Below are 18,360 nucleotides of genomic sequence, written 5' to 3'. Positions count from 1 at the left end.
CTGTGAATACATTCTTAGAGCCCCACGGATATGTCCGGACCATTTTTGCAGATTGCAGATCGGATGCGGATACAAAATTTGTATCTGCACAGGGCTCCATACATTCTCTTATCCTTGTCCCCATTCTTGAGCATCTGTCAGACACCATCCAAGTTATCTAGTTGATGAGTATCGGTACACCTTTGGGAGTCTGTAGCCCCAAAGAGTATGTCTACACTGCAGCTTGGAGCATGCCTCCTAGCCTGGGTAAACAGACTTGTGATAGCTCAGCTTGAGCTAGTGTGCTAAAAATAGCCGCATGGTGGTTGAAGCGCCAGCAGAGGCTTGGGCTAGCCACCTGAGCTTGGACCTAAGGGAGCGGATGAATTCTAGGTCGGGTGGCTACCCCAAGCTTCTGTTGGTGCTGCAGTGTTTGCACTAGCTTGAGTCAAGCTTGCATGAGTCTGTCTACCCTGGCTGGGCGGCACGCTCTCGCTGCAGTGTAGATGTAGCCAAAGAAACTGACGGCAGCAGGTTAAACAACACACATCTGTTTTATAACGTTAGTAAATCTCATTGGGTTGGTCTAGTCCTCTGTGTGGTAATGACTTAGCACATGTGCAGCTTCATAGAATCTCAGGGTTGGAAGGGACCTCAGGAGGTCATCTAGTCCAACCCCCTGCTCAAAGCAGGGCCAATCCCCAATTTTTGCCCCAGATCCCTAAATGGCCCCCTCAAGGATTGAACTCAGAATCCTGGGTTTAGCAGCCCAGTGCTCAAACCACTGAGCTATCCCTCCCCCTAGGGCTGAGTCTGTCATGTTTCTGTTGAATACAGATTTGTCCTGCCTGCACCATTACTGAAAGCATGACTGATATTCTGCAAACCAGGTTTTAATCATGTTTTTTAATAATTGTACTGAAAACAGCTTTATCCCATCTATTTTAGGGCTCCTACCAAGTCAGCTGTATCAGCACTGTAATTAGAACTGGTTGGGAATTTTTTTGATGAAACACTTTACATTTAAGAATGGCAAGTTTTTGAAACTGAACCTGTTCGTTGGGAAAGGATAGATTTTTCACAAATTTATAGTTTCAAAAACTTTTTTGGGGGAAAAAGTTAAAGGTCAAAAATTAAATGTTTCATTTGACCCAAACATCATCTCCCCTACTCCCCCCATTTTTTAATTTTCAAGAAGTGAAAATTTTCAGAATCTCCACACTTTTCCCAGGTTGGGAAAACGGTTTCCCATTCAGCTCTAGTTGGAATTAGTGGTGATTTGTAAATTTTCGTCGTTGTAGACCTAGCCAAGCTGTTCAGCTCTTTCCAGCACTAGCTGAGCGGTGATGGTGGTGGGGGGGGACCCTTTGCTTACAACCATTTCCAGGAAGTTGACCCATTGCGAGCTGGGGTGAAGCAGCAGTAGCGTTGATTAATATGAGGCATATCTGTCCAAGCAACAAGCCTGGGAACTGAACCAAAGTGCAAGAAGATTTTACTGGACTTTAGACTTTTTTGTCACAGTAAAAGTTACCCGTACCTCAATTGTGTATAGTGGTAAAATGTGAATAATGGCAAAATGTTCAGTGGGAAAGCAGTGCTAGGCAGGATAAAATGGTTTTAAACACCATTATATTTCTATAATGGTAATAAAACATGTCTGCTGACATATTTTGTGAGAGTCAGTTCATTTAAAGAAATCAACAGCAGTTTTCACTGTTGCGTAACTTGCCTAACTTGTAAATTGAAAGTTAAATTTAAGAACTCAGTGCAGTGGATTAGCTAAGAAACACATCAGCTGGAAATGTGAAATGGATTTTTAGTTAACTTGTTTTAACTGTCTTAATGGTCACTATTTTTGTCTCATTGAATAATAAAGTGGAATCCATCAGTGGGAGATTGCTTTCCTGTTTGTTGTTCGGATTCAGAATCTCATTCTTCAGTTTTTCTGACTTACTGATGTTATGGAATACACATTATTATAATTCTACCTCTGCAGTCCCAGTTAATGCCAATCCTGGAGACTGATGCCATAACAGGAGCTGTTAATATGTGAATTAGTTGCCAGTGATACTAATGATCTTTACCACACTGTAGCTGTTCTATTTTTAATTGTAAGCCATCATAGCTACTTCCAAGAAGAAGATTGGAAAATATCCCCTTGACATGCTGTTTGGGAGAAAAACATTTTCAGCTAAGTTAACAGTTTGAGAGGGAGCCAGTTCCAGGGAGAATGGTGAAGAAGGAAAGCAGAGGAAGACAAATAATGCTTTTTAAAAGCAGCATTTCCACAGCAGGCTCCGTTTGTCACACAGTCCATGGAAAGATAAGACTGGAAGCAGCATTTTGACCACGTTATCACGTAGACTGGGATAATCCCTGAATTTGCCCTGTGTGTTTTCCTACCCCATGTGTTGGTCCTGTACCACTTTGATTCTTGTGTTTGAATCCAGGTTAGAATTACCAGATTTATAATCATAAGGGCCCTTTTAAACCCATGGAAGTGATTATTTTATTAGAGAAGTATGTTTGATATGACTTTTAACTTGAACAGCTGCACGTGATAATTAAACAAATAAAGTTCCTGCATCTGTTGGTGTTTTTTCCTTTCTTGCCAGAACATGAACTGTAGAAAAGTCATCTTAGATTAATCCCTTAAACCTTTTTAGTACTGAATGGGGCTAGATTTCAGAGTCCAAGATTTCTGTTTGCAACAGTGACATTTCCTGCTTCTCTCACTCTTTGTCCATATTCCCTCAACACTGTTTTAGCATGACCACCTTGCAAAATAATAGAATTCAGCCTCCAAAACCATTAAAACCTTAGGATCACTTCTGAAATGGGGATCACTTTGGTTGTGATTTTTTGAAACATGGGACTGCACTAAGAGTGCCACAAATATTTTAGATACACCACTGAACATTCTACAGCTAGTAATCATTTTCAGTCCCCATTGACTGGGTTAGAACAGACAACCTATTATAGAGGCAAAGCACTCCATATCCCATTAGCAATCACCTGAGCTAGTCAGTTCCACCCTTCCCCTAACTACCCAGTTGATAAGCAAGGAGTGATAAGTGCAGAACTGTTGTATGTCTCCTGTTTCTCACACATCTGGCATAAGAAACAATTTCTCAAGCTGCAGTGACGGATCCCTGTCCAGGCTGACAATTTCAGAATGAAGGAGGCTCCCCTGATCTAGTATGCAAGCTACAGGATTCTCTGTATTCCCCCACAAAGGAACAGGATACATCATTGCAGTCAGAGGACTAATTTCCTGTATTGTTAAAGATAAAAAGATTTTCGTTTTCTACTGTTGAACAGTTGTATATAAAAATGAATTATAAAATTCTTTCTAACTAGTTTTACCCTTCCTTTAACTCTCCATAAACCCATTATTCCCACATGTATTGCCATTTGGTGTCAGCACCCTGAATGCTGTAATGATCTTCAGAGTGTTCTTATGGGACCTGAGGTCTACACATAAGACTTAGATTAGCCTGTTTCTCAGCAGTGTGAAATATTCACACCCCGTGAGAATCAGTTAAACTAACCTAAGCCCCAATATAGACTCTGCTAGGTTGATGGAAAAATTCATCTGTTGACCTGGCTACTACCTCTCGAGGGGATGGATTAACTACAGTGATGGAAAAATCCCTTCCATTGCTATAGCAAGTGTCTAAACTATGACACTACAGTGACAGCATCATAGCTGTGCTGATGGAGGATCTAGTGTAGACATTAGTAGAGTTCTGTTTGCATTACAGTAGTTAAACTTGTGTCGGTCCTCTAATGTCAAACCTGGATTATTGGGGTTTATAAACAGTCTGCAAACTCTCTCCAGCCTGAAACGTGGCACACAATATTTCAGGCCGGGAGCAAAGAAGGTGTGAGTTACAGAAGTGAGAGTGTGATAAATGTGAATTGATTTTATTGCTTCTCTTAAAGGGTATTCTTTTGCAGGCCTTCAGTCCTTAATACATGAGGCCTCAAATTCATCCTTAGTTTATTTCCCTGACTTCAGAAGTTATTCCAGGAATGACTTTGACCAGTCTCTTTGGGGATTTCAGAGCAAAAATGTATATCTGGAGATAGTTTAAGAAATCAAATACTTGGCTACTAGCCTCATTACAGCGGGAAGGAGATTTCTGGCTCATCAGATTTCCTGTGAGGCTTAGGGCAACTTATTTGTACCTCAGTTTCACCATGTGTGTAATAAGTCTATACCTGTGCCAAATGCTTTGAGATGGAAAGTGCTTTAGGAGTGCAGTTCATTTTATTAATAATGATTTCAAAAGGTTTTTGGCATACAATAGCAGGCAGTTCCAGCAAATATTAATAGAGCCTAGGGAGCTCAAAAACTAAACAGGATTTACACATTGAGCATATTTGTCTCAAAGGTACAGTACTACTGTAGGATATCTAATCCTTTTTTTACAATTCTTTAGGGCAGTTCCTCAGCTGGTGTCAATTGTCATAACAAAGGAGCTATGTCAGTTTACACCAGCTGATGATCTGCCCCTTGGACTCAGTGCGGTTGTAGTGTAAATGATACATGGTGTGCTCTTTGAATTTTTCCTCTCAGTGTGCGCATGTAGTCTTCATTTCATCGACTCACTGTGAACGATCCTGAGTAATTTGCCTGGACTATAGTTTTGATAGCCCTTGATTTAGAATGCCTGTGAAGGGAAGTACTTTGAAGTTTAATAACTGCTGCACTAGTGAGCTTTGTATTTCTGAAGCAGTTTATTTCTGCATATGGAAAAAAGGTTTCAGAGTAACAGCTGTGTTAGTCTGTATTCGCAAAAAGAAAAGGAGTACTTGTGGCACCTTAGAGAAAGCTCACGCTCAAATAAATTGGTTAGTTTCTAAGGTGCCACAAGTACTCCTTTTCTATATGGAAAAAAGTGAGTCTGTTCTGTAGATGAAAGACTAGGTGTTGGGGGACCTGCATCTGTTGATTCAGGGAGAGGGTGGGAGCTTCATCATAGAAGACAAGATGCCTGTGAGGTGACAAGAATCATCAGATTTTCTTATCGCCTGCAGAGAGTAAGATCACTTAGGAAGTAAAGCCCACTCCCTCCCATACAAGTGCAGCTCTCTTCCCCTCCCACCCAAATGAGGCAAGGGACTCTCCTACAGAGGTCACTCTTTCATCATTTTCCATCACCAAAGTGAAACTCCTCAGTGCTTGTAGGACTCTGGCACATCTGGTGGAGAACTAGAGAGCTCTCTTTGGGTTTCTCTGTTGTGAAATTAGATCTTTGCTTTTCTTCAGCAAAAGAAATCAGGAAGCCAAGCCACCTCCTTGAATTGAAACTTGAGATTACAAAACTGTAATTGTGAACAAGAGCAAGTCTTGAGTCTCATTTGAATCAGTGAAAATATAAATAATACAAGAAATTACTTGGTGTGGTGCAGAGAACACAAGCTAGAAAGGAATGCTCACTATGGGGGTATAAACAATTGTAGCTGAGAACATAATAGACCTACCTTTACTCCATTACAGAGCCAACAAAGCAACAATGTTGTCTTTAATGCATTGGCATTTTTAAACATTTGAAGAAAACCTTCCAAAATGAAAATGCCCTTTAGGAAGTGTTGATTAAAACAAATCAAGAAAACCCCACCGTATGCATGAGGCTGTTAATCTACATGAACATGCTGAAACTAAGGAAAGAAATAAGGTATTGATTGCTTAAATCCAGAAAAGGGTGTTAATTTTAAGAGAAGCAAAACCTTGCTCTTCCTGTGAGACAAGCCAGTGTACTTTCCTATCTGGACATCTCTGCATGTTACACCTGGGCTTATTGTTCAGTGTGAATGTTAAAAACTACATGTACAGCACACATGGGATGGAATTTGTGGTACTCTTTGATTTGGTACTGTTCTGTACAGCCGGGCAAGACTTGGGCACACTTCCCAGTCTCAGCTAATAGCTGCTGGAATTGTTACAGAGGGAGCATAGAAATTGCCATAGTGGATCAGACCCATGGTCCATGTAGTTCAGTATTCTGACTCCACAGTGGCCAGCACCAGATGCAAGAAACCACCTAATCCCTAGTAGTTTGTCTTAAACCCTGAAGTATGAAGTTTTAATATCCTCCCAAAGTTAATGTTAGCATTAGCTTTATAATTCTGGATATTCTTGTTATCCATATAAGTGCCCAATCCCTGGCATAACCTTGCTAAATTCTTTGCCTCAATAATGTCCTATGGCAATGAGCTGCACAGTTTATACATTACATGACAAACTATGCTTTGAATTTCCCAGTTCCATTCAGTGAAACTTCAATGAATGTCCCTGTCAAGGTTCCTTCCCCACTCTGAACTCTAGGGTACAGATGTGGGAACCTGCATGAAAGACCCCCTAAGCTTATTCTTACCAGCTTAGGTTAAAAACTTCCCCAAGGTACAAACTTTGCCTTGTCCTTGAACCGTATGCTGCCACCACCAAGCGTTTTAAACAAAGAACAAGGAAAGAATCATAGAATATCAGGTTTGGAAGGGACCTCAGGAGGTCATCTAGTCCAACCCCCTGATCAAAGCAGGACCAATCCCCAATTAAATCATCCCAGCCAAGGCTTTGTCAAGCCTGACCTTAAAAACTTCTAAGGAAGGAGATTCTACCACCTTCCTAGGCAACGCATTCCAGTGTTTCACCACCCTCCTAGTGAAAAAGTTTTTCCTAATATCCAACCTAAACCTCCCCCACTGCAACTTGAGACCATTACTCCTTGTCCTGTCATCTTCTACCACTGAGAATAGTCTAGAACCATCCTCTCTGGAACCACCTCTCAGGTAGTTGAAAGCAGCTATCAAATCCCCCCTCATTCTTCTCTTCTGCAGACTAAACAATCCCAGTTCCCTCAGCCTTTCCTCATAAGTCATGTGTTCCAGACCCCTAATCATTTTTGTTGCCCTTTGCTGGACTCTCTCCAATTTATCCATATCCTTCTTGTAGTGCGGGGCCCAAAACTGGACACAGTACTCCAGATGAGGCCTCACCAATGTCGAATAGAGGGGAACGATCACGTCCCTCGATCTGCTCGCTATGCCCCTACTTATACATCCCAAAATGCCATTGGCCTTCTTGGCAACAAGGGCACGCTGCTGACTCATATCCAGCTTCTCGTCCACTGTCACCCCTAGGTCCTTTTCCGCAGAACTGCTGCCTAGCCATTCGGTCCCTAGTCTGTAGCTGTGCATTGGGTTCTTCTGTCCTAAGTGCAGGACCCTGCACTTATCCTTATTGAACCTCATCAGATTTCTTTTGGCCCAATCCTCCAATTTGTCTAGGTCCCTCTGTATCCTATCCCTGCCCTCCAGCGTATCTACCACTCCTCCTAGTTTAGTATCATCCGCAAATTTGCTGAGTGCAATCCACACCATCCTCCAGATCATTTATGAAGATATTGAACAAAACCGGCCCCAGGACCGATCCCTGGGGCACTCCACTTGACACCGGCTGCCTACTAGACATGGAGCCATTGATCACTACCCGTTGAGCCCGACAATGTAGCCAACTTTCTACCCACCTTATAGTGCATTCATCCAGCCCATACTTCTTTAACTTGATGACAAGAATACTGTGGGAGACCGTGTCAAAAGCTTTGCTAAAGTCAAGATACAATACATCCACTGCTTTCCCTTCATCCACAGAACCAGTAATCTCATCATAGAAGGCGATTAGATTAGTCAGGCATGACCTTCCCTTGGTGAATCCATGCTGACTGTTCCTGATCACTTTCCTCTCATGTAAGTGCTTCAGGATTGATTCTTTGAGGACCTGCTCCATGATTTTTCCGGGGACTGAGGTGAGGCTGACTGGCCTGTAGTTCCCAGGATCCTCCTTCTTCCCTTTTTTAAAGATTGGCACTACATTAGCCTTTTTCCAGTCATCTGGGACTTCCCCCGTTCACCACGATTTTTTAAGATAATGGCCAATGGCTCTGCAATCATTGAAAGAGCCCACTTGGAGATGTCGTCCCCCAAAATATCCCCCCAAGCCGTACACCCCCTTTCCTGGGGAGGGCTTGATAAGAATCCTCACCAATACGTACAGGTGAGCACAGACCCAAACCCTTGGATCTTAAGAACAATGAAAAATCAATCAGGTTCTTAAAAGAAGAATTTTAATTAAAGAAAAGGTAAAAGAATCACCTCTGTAAAATCAGGATGGTAAATACCTTACAGGGTAATCAGATTCAAAACATAGAGAATCCCTTTAGGCAAAGCCTTAAATTACAAAAAGACACACAAGCAGGAATATACATTCCATTCAGCACTGCTTATTTTACCAGCCATTAAACAAAAGGAAATCTAACACATTTCTAGCTAGATTACTTACTAACTTAACAGGAGTTGTAAGGCTGCATTTCTGATCGGTTCCCGGCAAAAGCATTACACAGACAGCCAAACCCTTTGTTCCCCCCACTTCCAGATTTGAAAGTACCTTGTCCCCTCATTGGTCATTTTGGGTCAGGCGCCAGCGAGGTTACCTTAGCTTATTAACCCTTTACAGGTGAAAGGCTTTTTGCCTTTGGCCAGGAGGGATTTTATAGCACTGTATACAGAAAGGTGGTTACCCTTCCCTTTATATTTCTGATCGTCCCCTTAACTTGTGTTACAGGATACGTAGAGCGGAAGCTCCCAAGCTACATTTTCTAGACCATTCAGTATTATATATCCTTTTTATATGCCCTTTTATTCATCTCCTTTCTGAAGAAAATAATCCCAATTTTTTAAATCTTTTCATGTCAGAGTTTTTCCAGACCTAGTAATTTTTTACCTTCTCTGAATATTCTGCAACATCCTTTTTTGAGATGGAATGACCAATACTGCACATAGGAACCAGATGAGGCTGCACCAGTGATTTATATGGCATGTTTTTCAGGTTGTCTTCCACCTCATTCCAAATATATTCAAACACCTTGTTTGCTTTAGAATGCAGCTGTGCATTGAGCCAAAGTCTTCTATGAGTGTCTGAAATTGAGCTCAGATCAATTTTTTCTGAGTAGATAGTTAATTTAGAACCCTGTAAACTGTATAAGTATTCTCATTTTTCCCTCCAATATGCATTACTTTGCCTTTACCAACATTTAACTTTGTTTGCCATTGTGCTTCCCATTCATCTAGCTTGGTTATGTCCCTTTGAAGTTCATCGGTCTTCTCTGGACTTCATTAACCTAAGTAACTTTGTCATCTAGAAATCCCACTGCCCATGCCCTTTTCCAGATTCTTGTTAAATGTGTTAAACACCAAACCTAATACACGATCTTGAGGCATCCATCCTGCTGTTTATCTTTTGCCATGATGGCATCCATGACCAGGATGGTGATAGTGACTGTGAAATGCTTAGGGAGATTAGAGAAGCTATTAAAATAAAAACTCAATAATAATGGGGGATTTCAACTATCCCAATATTGACTGGGTACATGTCACCTCAGGATGGGATGCAGAGACAAAGTTTCTTGATGCCTTAAATGATTGCTTCTTGGAGCAGCTAGTCCTGGAACCCACAAGGGGAGAAGCATTCTTGATTTAGGCCTAAGTGGAGCACAGAATCTGGTCCAACAGGTGAATATATCTGAACTGCTTGGTGATAGTGACCATTATATAGTTAGATTTAATATCCTTGTGGCAGGGAAAACACCACAGCAGCCCAACATGGTAGCATTTAATTTCAGAAAGGGGAACTACACAAAAATGAGGAAGTTAGTTAAACAGAAATTAAAAGGTACAGTGCCAAAAGTGAAATCTCTGCAAGTTGCATGGAAGCTTTTTAAAGACACCATAATAGAGGCTCAACTTAAATGTATACCCCAAATTAAAACACCTAGGGAACTCCAACCAGGGATCTGTTCACATCTCAAGCAAACAGGAAATGCACCACATATTGCTCCAGAGGAGCCTTCAGTTGCCCCTTCCAGGTTGACACTCTGCTTCTTCCTTGATCAGACCAGTTCAACTCTGCCTTTCCTCCGTTATCACTCCTGCCATGAGTTCAACGATAAATCTGGCAGGACAGAGCACAGGTCATTCTGATCTCCCTCTTCTGGTTTTCCCAACTGCCTATGCACATTATCCCAACCACCAATCATACTCCCCAATGTGGTACTTAAACCTTATTGTACCTGCAAAGAACAAAACCAATCAGGAAATCCCCAAGACAATCCATTTCTGTAGCAGAAAGAATCAGGAGGTACATGAACTGTACCCAGAGAATCTCCAAATGGATCTCTGGCTTCATTCTACTCTATCAGCTATTGAACCTTCCCTTCCCTGCCCAAGGGGTAAGAGCTGCTCATTCCACCACAGCACAAGCAACAGCAATCACATCACTTCAGGAGGTATCCTTTGACATCTGTAAAGCAGCTACGTGGAGCTCCATTCACGTGAGACATTATGCCCTGCTGCATGATTCCTCTGCTAATGCCTCCTTTGGGATGGTGGTCCTCTGCTCATCTCTACCCTGTACATCCTCACACCTTCCTCCTACTTAGGTACTGCTTGTCAATCATCCACAGTGGAGTACAGTAGGGACCATCCCTCAAAGAAGGAGAGGTTACTGACCTGAAACTGGAGGCTCTTTGAGATGTTTGGTCCCTATCTGTATTACACTACTGTATTCCCATACCCACTACCCACCCTCTTTCCCCTCTGCTTCCACTCTTATCTGATTCGTGGCAGAGAAGGAACTGGAAAGGCAGACGATCTGCCCAGCCCTTTATCCCCTTGTACAGAGACACGAGGTGAACCAGGGTGCATGTGCAGACCAACAAACACTACTTTCATATTCTTTGGCTCTGGGTGCATGGTGCACATGCATAACCCACAGTTCACATATCTCAAAGAACCTTCAGATATAGGTCAGTAACCTCCCTGTGATGGGTTGGGCCCTCCGTCTGGGATGCCACCTGATATACTGGGGTCCCACTGAGCCTGCCTGTTCCACCAGCCTGGACTTTCTCACCCTACTCTTGCTGTGCCAGATCCTCAAGCCATCTCTAGCACACACACAGATAAGGCCACACCCAGCTGCAGATACAGACTGAAATCAGCTCTGTGTGGGAGGATTCAGCTAAGGGATTTACCCAGCACTCACGTGCACACCCCCTTTGGGGTGTAAACCCAAAATTATATTGTCTTGTGCTGTATAGAGAGATCTGTAGAGCGCAAGCTCATAAAAATTGCCCCCTCCCTCAATGTGGAGGGAGATATACACAGCTTTTTGCTTTCCTCCCTGTGCAATATGAATTACACAAACTGGTTTATAGAAAACAAAGATAAATTTATTAACTACAAAGGACAAATTTTAAGTGATTATAAGGGATAGGAAACAGATCAAAGCAGATTACTAAGCAAATAAAACAAAACACGTAAAATAGGCTTAATTTATAAAAGAAATTGGCTACAAATAGTAATTTCTCACCCTAAATGTTGTTTTTTGCAGGTTACAGAGTTTCTTAATCATAGAATCATAGAATAGAATCATAGAATATCAGGGTTGGAAGGGACCTCAGGAGGTCATCTAGTCCAACCCCCTGCTCAAAAGCAGGACCCATCCCCAATTAAATCATCCCAGCCAAGGCTTTGTCAAGCCTGACCTTAAAAACTTCTAAGGAAGGAGATTCCACCACCTCCCTAGGCAACGCATTCCAGTGTTTCACCACCCTCCTAGTGAAAAAGTTTTTCCTAATATCCAACCTAAACCTCCCCCACTGCAACTTGAGACCATTACTCCTTGTCCTGTCCTCTTCCACCACTGAGAATAGTCTAGAACCATCCTCTCTGGAACTACCTCTCAGGTAGTTGAAAGCAGCTATCAAATCCCCCCTCATTCTTCTCTTCTGCAGACTAAACAATCCCAGTTCCCTCAGCCTCTCCTCATAACTCATGAGTTCCGGACCCCTAATCATTTTTGTTGCCCTTCGCTGGACTCTCTCCAATATATCCATATCCTTCTTGTAGTGTGGGGCCCAAAACTGGACACAGTACTCCAGATGAGGCCTCACCAATGTCGAATAGAGGGGAACGATCACGTCCCTCGATCTGCTCGCTATGCCCCTACTTATACATCCCAAAATGCCATTGGCCTTCTTGGCAACAAGGGCACACTGCTGACTCATATCCAGCTTCTTGTCCACTGTCACCCCTAGGTCCTTTTCCACAGAACTGCTGCCTAGCCATTCGGTCCCTAGTCTGTAGCTGTGCATTGGGTTCTTCTGTCCTAAGTGCAGGACCCTGCACTTATCCTTATTGAACCTCATCAGATTTCTTTTGGCCCAATCCTCCAATTTGTCTAGGTCCCTCTGTATCCTGTCCCTGCCCTCCAGCGTATCTACCACTCCTCCTAGTTTAGTATCATCCGCAAATTTGCTGAGAGTGCAATCCATACCATCCTCCAGATCATTTATGAAGATATTGAACAAAACCGGCCCCAGGACCGATCCCTGGGGCACTCCACTTGACACCGGCTGCCTACTAGACATGGAGCCATTGATCACTATCCGTTGAGCCCGACAATCTAGCCAACTTTCTACCCACCTTATAGTGCATTCATCCAGCCCATACTTCTTTAACTTGATGACAAGAATACTGTGGGAGACCGTGTCAAAAGCTTTGCTAAAGTCAAGATACAATACATCCACTGCTTTCCCTTCATCCACAGAACCAGTAATCTCATCATAGAAGGCGATTAGATTAGTCAGGCATGACCTTCCCTTGGTGAATCCATGCTGACTGTTCCTGATCACTTTCCTCTCATGTAAGTGCTTCAGGATTGATTCTTTGAGGACCTGCTCCATGATTTTTCCGGGGACTGAAGTGAGGCTCACTGGCCTGTAGTTCCCAGGATCCTCCTTCTTGAAGGTAAACTGCACTGTTTGCAACTTAAATCTCCAGGTATACCCTTCACAGGCTGACCTTTTTCAGCCTGGTCCCAGTCCTTCTCCCAGATCAGTCTTAGGTGTTTACAGCAGTCATCCTGGGCAGGGATCCAGTGAAGAGCCAGCGACCATGATTAAATCACACTTCAGCCTTAAATAGAATTTACATATGGTGTGAATTTTTTGTTTCCCAGTCTGACTCCCAACCCCCTCCTTCTTAATGGAAAAACACTGAAAGCCCAAGATGGGGATCTAGTACAAGGTGACATGATCTTATGACCATGCAGTGTCAAAGCAACCATGAGACAAGGTTTATTTGTAATGTCCACAGGAAGGAGCTCCAGGAAGATGGGAGATCAGCATCTTCAAAGACCCATTCCATTGTCTTTCCTAATGGCCCATTCAGGCTGATTGCCTACTGTCTGGTGGGCGTTTCCCAGGTGTAAACACTTTTGGAATTGATAGAGTTTATATTCCTAACTTCAGATACAGCCATGATACATGCATACAAATAGGATAATCACATTCAGTAAATCATAACCTTTCCAGTGATATTTCACAAGACCCATCTTGCATCAAATACAACTTAGTTATGCCATATTCATACCATAAGCATATTTCTATGAAGAATATGGGTGTACTGTGACACTCCCATATGTATAAGGAGGGATAGGTTACAGAAAGACCTAGACAAATTGGAGGATTGTGCCAAAAGAAATCTGATGAGGTTCAATAAGGATAAGTGCAGGGTCCTGCACTTAGGACGGAAGAACCCAATGCACAGCTACAGACTAGGGACCGAATGGCTAGGCAGCAGTTCTGCAGAAAAGGACCTAGGGGTGACAGTGGACGAGAAGCTGGATATGAGTCAGCAGTGTGCCCTTGTTGCCAAGAAGGCCAATGGCATTTTGGGATGTATAAGTAGGGGCATAGCGAGCAGATCGAGGGATGTGATCGTCCCCCTCTATTCGACATTGGTGAGGCCTCATCTGGAGTAGTGTGTCCAGTTTTGGGCCCCACACTTCAAGAAGGATGTGGATAAATTGGAGAGAGTCCAGCGAAGGGCAACAAAAATGATTAGGGGACTGGAACACATGAGTTATGAGGAGAGGCTGAGGGAGCTGGGATTGTTTAGCCTGCAGAAGAGAAGAATGAGGGGGGATTTGATGGCTGCTTTCAACTACCTGAAAGGGGGTTCCAAAGAGGATGGCTCTAGACTGTTCTCAATGGTAGCAGATGACAGAACGAGGAGTAATGGTCTCAAGTTGCAGTGGGGGAGGTTTAGATTGGATATTAGGAAAAACTTTTTCACTAAGAGGGTGGTGAAACACTGGAATGCGTTACCTAGGGAGGTGGTAGAATCTCGTTCCTTAGAGGTTTTTAAGGTCAGGCTTGACAAAGCCCTGGCTGGGATGATTTAACTGGGAATTGGTCCTGCTTCGAGCAGGGGGTTGGACTAGATGACCTTCTGGGGTCCCTTCCAACCCTGATATTCTATGATTCTATGACTCCCTGTATGTCAACCCGTTCTCTTTTATCCACTATTTTACTGACACATTCAAAGAATTTTAACGATGAGATGCTGTTTTCCGTTTGCAGAAACCGTGCTTGTTAGACCCTATCATATCATGATTTTCCAAGTGTTTTTATTCTTTTTTAATTATTGTTTTAGCCTTATATCTATAACTGGCTAATTGGCTTACTGGTCTTCACTTTCCTAGATCACCCCAGAACATTTTTATATATAGGCACACTTGCTATCCTCCAGCCCTCCAGTACAGTTGCAATTTTTAATGGATAGCAAAAATATGTGAGCGCCTCACTAGAGATGATTTGTATGGCAATAGCAAGCCCTCTGGCTGACTGAGGTGTTGTACTGGGATCATTTGGTACTTTGCTGATGATTAAAAGTGAATGCAGAAAAGAGAATCTTGAGAACTAGGGGAAAACATTTTATGTTAGTTTTAAATAGCTTGCTGCTAAATTACACCTTTTACTTTTAGTGTATTAGATGAGTTGGCCCTTTTATTATGTCTATCTTCCGGTTGCTGTGATGGCATAGAAACAGTAAGTTCCCCCTGATTATAGTAACATGCATGAATTAAGACAAAATACTAACTGACTTAAACTGCTGTTCTGTACTGGACACTAATCCAAGGGGCATACCCTACTAGATTGGGAAGACTGTTTCAGTCAGAGGATTGGTGCCCTCTTAATTCCATCAGATTTGATGTAGTGAGAAATTCAGTATAGTAACTGAGGTGAAGTAAGGTTCAGCAATGATCAGCACAAGGGAAACTTAATGTAGCCACTTCAGAAAAATGCTTTTTATCATTGTTCTCAAGCCGTCCTTCAATATACCATGCATTAAGATCAGCTTCCAGAGGGATCCCCTCATTCTGAGTGTTCAGTCATACGGACAATATCCTACTAGGATAGAACTGTAATGAGTTTAGCTTAAAATGAATGAACCACCTGTGCATTTCTGAGGATTGTCCCTCTAGTGCCTTGACATGTATCCAGTTAATTTCAGGTTCTGTTGGACTCTTGTTGGCAGCCAGTGGGGCTGAAAAGTGATATGATAGTGATGAGTCTCAGCAGGAGAATTAATGGTTCTTTACTGAATTCGAAGAATCTCTGTAATTGGCTTAACATTTACTGAGTACAAGTACTGCATTAAAACATGACTTTTTTCACTGAATTATATTAAATTACTTCATTTGTAAATTATCACAATAGAGTATGAAATGCATTTCACATTGTCCCCAGATACTACCCAGCTTTATGGTTCATAAGAAACCTGAGGATATGGAGCTACCTTAATGAAGATATTTACATGTTATAGCTCCACATCCCAGGTTTGGCATAGAAATTTTGAAGCAAATGTTAAACCTCTTCAGGTCACACAGTAATGTTCCCTGTTGTTTCTGTTAGGTGCACTTACATATGTAGGAACTTGATACCATGCATTTTGATCCTTTCAAGCAACTTGAAGTAATTTGTGAGACTTAACATCTATGGGGATTTGCCTTTTTCCAGGTTAATCGCTTTAATAAGGTGGAGGACCGAGCAATTTTTATCACTGATCGACACCTTTATAAAATGGATCCTATGAAGCAGTATAAGGTGATGAATACCATCCCACTTTACAATGTAAGTATGAGGACTGGAATCCAATGGCTTCAGAGTTCTAATCTCAGGCTCTGACACACACACTCCCTCTGGTCTTGAACAAGGCACTTAATTGACTCAGTTTCCCCTCCTGTAAAATTGAGATGATACCTACATTTGCATCACTTATATGTTTAATGTTTGTAAAGCGCTTTGAAGATGTAAAGCACTATTTAAATGCTGCTAAATAATGTTCCTTTTAATTCCAATATCTATATGAAGGCCAGAAACCAAACTACTCATTATGTTTTCCTCTTCAAATTGTTTTATTGTTTGTGTACAATACATTGCAGGATTGTGGTCCCATAAAATGAGGTTAGAAAGTCACAGCAGCTCTAACTCAGAATTTCCATGCCTTTGTGGGTTTCTCTAACCCTTAATATTTGAACGCGTGTTGATAAAATGTATATTAAATAGTAAACAGAGCCAAATATTGAATTGGATTGGAGTATCTGGTCCTCAGGCTAGCAGAGACTTAACTCATATTGACAAAGCAGGAGATTATCACTGGTGAAGAAGGGGTGGAAAGAGCTGGCCTTTTAGCTCTTCAGTGTCCCTTTTAGCTGGTTTGCTACTACTTAAATTTCGCAGCCTGAGTTAAACCTGCTTCAGAATGGAGAGGGGTAACTAGTGGTGTTCCCCAAGGGTCAGTCCTAGGACCAATCCTATTCAACCTATTCATAAATGATCTGGAGAAAGGGGTAAATAGCGAGATGGCAAAGTTTACAGATGATTCTAAACTGCTCAAGATAGTTAAGACCAAAGCAGACTGTGAAGAACGTCAAAAAAATCTCACAAAACTAAGTGATTGGGCAACAAAATGACAAATGAAATTTAATGTGGATAAATGTAAAGTAATACACATGGGAAAAAATAACCCCAACTATATGTACAATATGATGGGGGCTAATTCAGCTACAGCTAATCAGGAGAAAGATCTTGGAGTCATCGTGGATAGTTCTCTGAAGACGTCCACGCAGTGTGCAGCGGCAGTCAAAAAAGCAAACGGGATGTTAGGAATCATTAAAAAAAAGGGATAGAGAATAAAACGGAGAATATCTTATTGCCCTTATATAAATCCATGGTACGCCCACATCTTGAATACTGCATACAGATGTGGTCCCCTCATCTCAAAACAGATATACTGGCATTAGCAAAGGTTCAAAAAAGGGCAACTAAAATGATTAGGGGTTTGGAATGGGTCCCATATGAGGAGAGATTAAAGAGGCTAGGACTTTTCAGCTTGGAAAAGAGGAGACTAAGGGAGGATATGATAGAGGTCTATAAACTCATGCGTGGTGTGGAGAAAGTGAATAAGGAAAAGTTATTTAATTGTTCCCGCAATATAAGAACGAGGGGCCACCAAATGAAATTAATGGGCAGCAGATTTAAAACAAACAAAAAAGGAAGTTCTTCTTCACTCAGCGCACAGTCAACCTGTGGAACTCCTTGCCTGAGGAAATTGTGAAGGCTAGGACTATAACAGGGTTTAAAAGAGAACTGGATAAATTCATGGAGGTTAAGTCCATTAATGGCTATTAGCCAGGATGGATAAGGAATGGTGTCCCTAGCCTCTCTTTGTCAGAGGATGGAGATGGATGGCAGGAGAGAGATCACTCGATCATTACCTGTTAGGTTCACTCCCTCTGGGACACCTGGAATTGGCCACTGTCGGCAGACAGGATACTGGGCTGGGGGGACCTTTGGTCTGACCCAATATGGTCATTCCTATGTTCTTATGCTGTAGCTAGTACAAAACTACACGGGCTGGTTGGGCTACTTTGGCAATGTCACAGCTGTACAGAGTCCCACTGAATGTACGGTTAGGATTTCATCAATAAATCTGGGTATTCCTTTATTGTAAATGACGGTGAAAATAGGGAGTGGGGAATGAATAATATTTGCTGCATATGTAGCCATAGTTACTAGCTCCCTCCCGCATCGTTAGCACTGGTTCTTTACTCACCATCCAGCCCTGCTGCATGCTTTGCTCTTCAACCAGCCAAGAAATGCCCCAGTGGCTCATGAACACACACCGTAGCTCTCTGCCTAATGGGTTAACATCTGCCTGTGTTAGCCACTTGTTCTAATAAGAATAGCTATTGCAATAGAGCATTGTCATGGAATCAGTGCCTCCTTTGAAAACAGGCCTTGCCTCTAAGTTTATGTAGCAGCTGTGGGGTGTTTTCCTGGGCTGATGTTCTGTTCCATTCACATTATTTCCTAATAGTACAAAATGAAATTGTCAGCTGGTTTGGTAGCTGGATGGCTGACTCCAGACAACCCAAACCAACTTATGAAAATATACAGGGAATCTAAA

General features: G+C 42.2%; 1 protein-coding gene across 1 annotated transcript in view; it reads left to right on the top strand.

Moving 5' to 3' along the window:
• Nucleotides 1–18,360, top strand: part of MYO1D (myosin ID) — a 351,624-nt gene that overhangs the window by 215,627 nt on the left and 117,637 nt on the right. The window contains exon 20 of the mRNA XM_084615957.1: nt 15,909–16,022. Within this exon, the coding sequence (XP_084472083.1) occupies nt 15,909–16,022 (114 nt within the window). The remainder of the gene's footprint in view (nt 1–15,908; nt 16,023–18,360) is intronic.

The sequence above is a fragment of the Lepidochelys olivacea genome (genome assembly GCF_965140295.1).
Source record: "Lepidochelys olivacea isolate rLepOli2 genome assembly, chromosome: 27".
Classification (NCBI taxonomy): Eukaryota; Metazoa; Chordata; order Testudines; family Cheloniidae; genus Lepidochelys; species Lepidochelys olivacea.
This window is presented reverse-complemented; position numbering and strand designations above follow the sequence as displayed.